Here is a 5571-nt window from a genome sequence, read left to right as displayed (position 1 = left end):
AGCAGAATAAGCCACAGCTACCTCATCTTGCCAATTCCTCAGCTGATCCTGTTTCCTCAGACTGGAAGCCTCTGAGTCCTCATCCAGAATGAATCTCAGCTGAACTGCTGCTAGAAGCCCAAAAGCTTAACCAGTCAAATGCATCTAGTTTCTGGTCCTCAAGCCTTATATATCTTTCTGCCTTCTATCATCACTCCCTGGGAATAACATTCACTTCTTGGGGTTAAAGCCTGTGTCATCATGCCTGGCTGTTTCCAATGTGACGTTGAACTCACAGAGATCCAGAGGGATTTCTGTCTCTGGAATGCTAGGATTAAATGCACATGCTACCACTGCCTAGCCTCTAGGTTTAATATTGTGGCTGTTTTGTTCTCTGACCACAGGTGAGTTTATTAGCATGCACAATGTTTTGGGGAACACAATACCACCACATTTATGCCTTTCAGTTACACTTGAGGCCTGCTGCACAGGAAGGAATCCATGCCTGGTATTGTAAACCCATTCAATTACCCATGACTGGCAAGTTCGTAGGTATGAGAGAGGAACTTATACTGCTATTGCTTAACTCATTGACATGGCATCAAACTACCTTCTAATTATCTATGTTTATTTCTATACACCAAAGCTATTTTCTCAGCCTTAATCAGAGAAGCCTCTCTGCAGCCAATGGTAGTGAATGCATAGTCTCATGGCTGCCCAAGATGCTGAGAATAAATGATGATTTATAGACCAGCACCAAGGAAGACATTTGTGCCACCCCCTGTAAGGGCCAGAAAAAACTGAGAAAAAGGTGCAGGAAGAATGTAAGACTGGAAGATGGGATAATGTGTGTAAAATGTTATCCTCCAAAGCTCAGGACAACCATTGATTTTTACAAAATCATAGCAGATGTTTTTAGTTTCACTGAACAAGTACAAGATCAGCCCTGTAAATAATCAGTGATTGATAGGGTAGGGGCTCATTAGACCCAATGCTTCTTTTTTGAACTATATTGATAAGTTTTGGGAGAGGAAGTCTTCTCAATTGTTCTCCTTGCTGAGCTCACCATGCTCCAGTGGATAGCTCCAAATCCCTGGACACTTGGACAGCCCTGTTTAAGTCTTTGGGCCACACACCAAAAAAATAAATGAGTATGGAAAGAGATTCATGTGAAGTGGATGGGTTGACATGGGTGGCAGGGAAATCAGGGAATGTAGGGGTAAGAGCGATCAGTATGCATTATAAACATGTTTGAAACTGTCAGGGAACAAATTTGATTAATCAAACAATAATAATAACAGTAAGTAAATAATAATAATAATGATAATGATAATAATAATAATGTTACTCACAAAGTAAGAAAAAGCCAACACAACTATTCTGTAAGGGTCTGTGCTTAGATTCCTGGTAGCACACTAATGTTTTCATATATTAACATTCTTCTGAACACTTACAAGTTATAGCAGTCTGCTTTTTGTCTCTTCTCACTTATAGAGGCTTGTGCCTGCTAACTAAACATAACTAAGAAGCTGATGCTACCAGATTGTCACCAGATCCATAAGCACAACACAGGCAAGCTCTGGTTCTTTGGGTAGACAGCTAGCTACTCTACTGACAGAGAAATTGAGACTTTCAAAGACATCATAGGTAAAGCTCTGAGTTGGAAAGAAGGCACTTTGGGGTCTGGGGAGAGAGCTCAGTTGTTAAAACCACTGGATGCTCTTGCAGAGAGCATAGACTTAGTTCTCAGCACCTATATGGCAGTTCACTACTGTCTGTAACTCTAATTCCAGGGCATCAGATGCCTTCTTCTGGCTTCTGTGGGCACTGTGCTTGTATGGTGCACATAATACCTGTAGACAAACATTTATATCTTTATATATTAATAAACAAGTTGGCTTTTATGACCGATAAACTCATAACTGGCTTCAAAGCATGATATGAAGGGATAAAATAAAGGAGTTTCTATTCTCAGACAAGGTCTTCTTATCCTTCTAGGAATAATGGAAAGGGCTGAGATACCACTGAGCCATGGCCCTCATTCTTGGTCAGAGTCCAGGAAGGGAGATGTGACAGGTCAAACAACTTTTTATATAAATGAAGGATGAGAGAGTCTCCGGTCGATCAGGGGAGACAGAGGAGGACTTTAGATAATGAATAAGAACATCATCCTTGAACTATTCAGGGTGGTAATCCACTGTTGGCGAACTTCCTATTCCTTTAACTCTCCTATGACATGGATTGAGTGTGGACTGAAGGCAGCAGGCAGGAGATGATGCTGTCAGTCAGCAATTAACTAGGGAGGTGTATCATAGGATGGAAATGAATCTCAGGGTGGACTTCAGGTCAACATAATGTATTTTAGAGCATTTTTACTCATCCTCCTACCATACCCTGTTTCAAAGGATCTGGATGTCTTCATGGCTGGCTAGAGAAATGACAAGTATGAAACATTAACTCTGGGTTCCAGAAATAACATTTTTCAGGGGTTGAGAAAGTTTTCAATGGTAGCAAAAGTTACATTAAGTCAGAGAACTCATCATGAAAACTACACATCCTGGTGCTCAAGACAGAAATCAAGAGTTGAGATTCCTTGTGGAGGGCACAACTTGTAGGCACATATGTGTCCAGGTGTGCAGCACACACCTTTACAACAAGCATTTGGGAGGAAGAGGTAGGCAGATCTCTGTGAGTTCCTGCCAGGGTGCTTTACAGAGCGAATTCCAGAACAGCCAGGGCTACATAAATAGATTCTGGTTGGTGTTTTAAAAAAAGAGAATAGCATAAGTAGTTACAGAGCCATTTTGTGGAAAGGAGTAACTCAGAGATGAGGAGATCAGGCTCTGGTGCAGGTGATGGGAAGGAATGCCATTCCTCTAGAGATAGTTGCATGATGAAGCATGGAAGTCCAGAGGCCAGCGGGCTACACTGAGACAGGGCTTCCCCAGCGCAGCACAGCAGAGGGACATGGTTTCTTCCTTGTCTCCTTTATTTTCCCTGATGGCATGAGATATCACCAAGCACTGGAATATTATTTGAGTGTATAACAATTGCAGTATTAGAATGTTGTCTATCTAGTATCAGAAATAGAAGAAATCAAAAGGTGTTGAAAAGTGTGTGGAGGACTGGACCTCTTCAAACTTTAAAAAATTTAAAATGGTATATATATATATATATATATATATATATATATATATATATATATATATATTACATGATTGTTTTGACTGCACATATGTATGTACACCTATTACATTTTATGTATACAAGTATTTTACCTGTATGTATGTATGTATGTACAGCACATGCCCAGGGATGCCAGAAGAGGTCATTGGATGTCTTGGCACCCGAATAATAGGTGGTTGTGAGCTGCTATATGGAAGGTGGGAACTGAGCCCAGGTGCCCTCAAGAGCTGTGTGTGTTCTTAGGACTGAGCCATCTCTCTAGCCCCAGAAACTGGTACTCTTATACAGCAATGTGAATGTGATGAAAAGCAGGTGTGCAGAACGTTACAAAGACTCCTCAAAAAAAGTAAAAGGAAGGGGACATTATGACTTGGTAGCCATATCTCAGGATATTTGTTCAAGATCATTGAAATTGGAGTATTTCATAATTTACATTTTTTATTTTTAATCATCCCCATTTATTGAATGTAGTGACTTGAATATATGAAGTCCCCTTAAGCATATCATGCACTCATGTACTTATATGATATTTGTTCTTCCACAGCCCTCCCCTTTTTCTTACAGATAATCTATTAGATTTGAAATTCCTGTGTAAAATCTTGTTTTCCAAGTGAGAACACTTGCTTGATAATTTGTCTTTTTCAATTTGGTTTATTTTATTCACCATGATAATCACATATGCCCCTGTTTTTTTTTTTTTTTTTAGCAAATTACATGGTTGAAATCTAAATCCTAGAGGGATATTGACACTTCTAAGTTTATACCTATCCCATTGTAAACTGATAAGATGTGATAAAGAGAATATGACAATAAAGTCACCATTATAAATGATTCCACCCAAATGATATTTATAAATATCAGAGAGCAAAGGAGAGAACAGACCCTTGGTTTATGGGAGCTGAGGTGGAGGAACTAGGAAGACGGTAACCACTGGGTGTTAATTTTCAATTATTCCAGCTAGGAACTCTCCATTGATTGGCTGTTCACCAGCATGCTAGTGTTACTAATGCAGGGCACCACATTGAGCATTTGAAAGTCTATTGATTCTGTGGATTTTTCATTAAGTAATTTATCAAAATAAAATGATAGACAATATGGAATGATGATAGCACAGAGTTTATTAAAATTGCTTGCTTCTAGGGACACAACTCATAAGTGAGCAGAAAGAAGAAAACAGTACACAAAAATCTGGGGAAATTCAGAAGAAAATCCAGTTGAGAAAATAAGTGGATAAATACAGTTATTGTTGGGGAAGCGTTTTGTTAAGTTATTTGGTGAGAGATCTAAAGATCTTGGCTCAGAACTTAAACTGATTCCAGACCTTCACATGAGCCCCTATGAAGATGGCAAAAGATCCATAATCTTGGATAAGAGGAAAGTAAAGGTGAGGGACTCCATCCTTCCTCAATGCATTTCCAACACATAAGTAGGAATTTACATTGGTCAGGTTTCCTGGTGAGAACATGAAGGTGGTCAGCAAAGGTAGAGATGATGCTTTGTGCACCTCAGTCACATCAGCTCTCCCCAGAGCATGGCAGTGCAGATGTTCCTTAGTGGAGCTGTTCAGTAGCAGCAGGGCTGGCAGCAGGGTGTGCTGCAGCTGATGCTCACACAGGTTGGTTGAAAAGAGGTGGTCTTGCGGCAGGTGGTTTCACAGCAAGTTGGTTGACAGTTGATCTTTATGGAGCTGGGCTGGCAGCAGCTGGGCACACAGCAGCAGGGCAGGCAACAGGTGGGCACACAGCAGCAGGCCGGGCAGCAGGGTGGGCTGCAACCAATGGTCACACAATTTGTTTTGCAACAGGTATTCTTGCAGCAACTATTTTCACAGCAGGTTGGTTGACAACCGATCTTTATGGAGCTGGGCTGGCAGCAGCTGGGCTCACAGCAGCAGGGCTGGCAGCAGGGTGTGCTGCAGCAGATGCTCACACAGGTTGGCTTGCAACAGGAGGTCTTGCAGCCCGTGCTTTCAGAGCAGGCTGGTGGGCAGCAGGGCTGACAGCAGTTGCTGACAGACTTGATGTTGCAGCAGCTGGACTGGCAGCATGGTATGCAGCAGCAAATTGGGGGACAGCAAGGCTGGCAGCAGATGGACTCAGGGCAGCTGCTGGATTCACAGCAAGAGGTGTTCTTGCAGCAGGTGGTGCTGCAGCAGCTAGGCTGACAGCAAGTTGGGCAGCAGCAGAGGGTCATGGTATCAGGTGTGGAGGGTGATAGTCTGTTCACAGGTGAGTTTTCAACAGTGTAGTAAGTTCTTCCAGTCAGGGCCTTTTATACAACTGGCCTTCAAGGTTTGGGCGAATCAGAAAGACTCTTCCTCTTTGTGTATCATTTCCATATTTAATTTGTGTTTTTGAAGAAGGAAATTCTCAGCTAATGCACTGAATCATTTGAAAGTGTTCATTG

The 5571-nt window shown here is 41.6% G+C and overlaps 1 protein-coding gene across 1 annotated transcript; it reads right to left on the bottom strand.

Annotated features, from left to right (window-relative positions):
• Positions 1–4728: 4728 nt before the first annotated feature.
• On the bottom strand, positions 4729–5358 carry LOC121831592 (uncharacterized). The gene has a single exon (XM_042283395.2). The coding sequence runs from the start codon at positions 5356–5358 to the stop codon at positions 4729–4731; it is 630 nt and encodes a 209-aa protein (XP_042139329.2).
• Between the last annotated feature and the right edge of the window lie 213 nt (positions 5359–5571).

The sequence above is a fragment of the Peromyscus maniculatus genome, chromosome 8, assembly GCF_049852395.1.
Source record: "Peromyscus maniculatus bairdii isolate BWxNUB_F1_BW_parent chromosome 8, HU_Pman_BW_mat_3.1, whole genome shotgun sequence".
Taxonomy (NCBI): domain Eukaryota; kingdom Metazoa; phylum Chordata; class Mammalia; order Rodentia; family Cricetidae; genus Peromyscus; species Peromyscus maniculatus.
The sequence above is the reverse complement of the archived record's forward strand: the minus strand, read 5'-3'. Positions and strand labels throughout refer to the sequence as shown.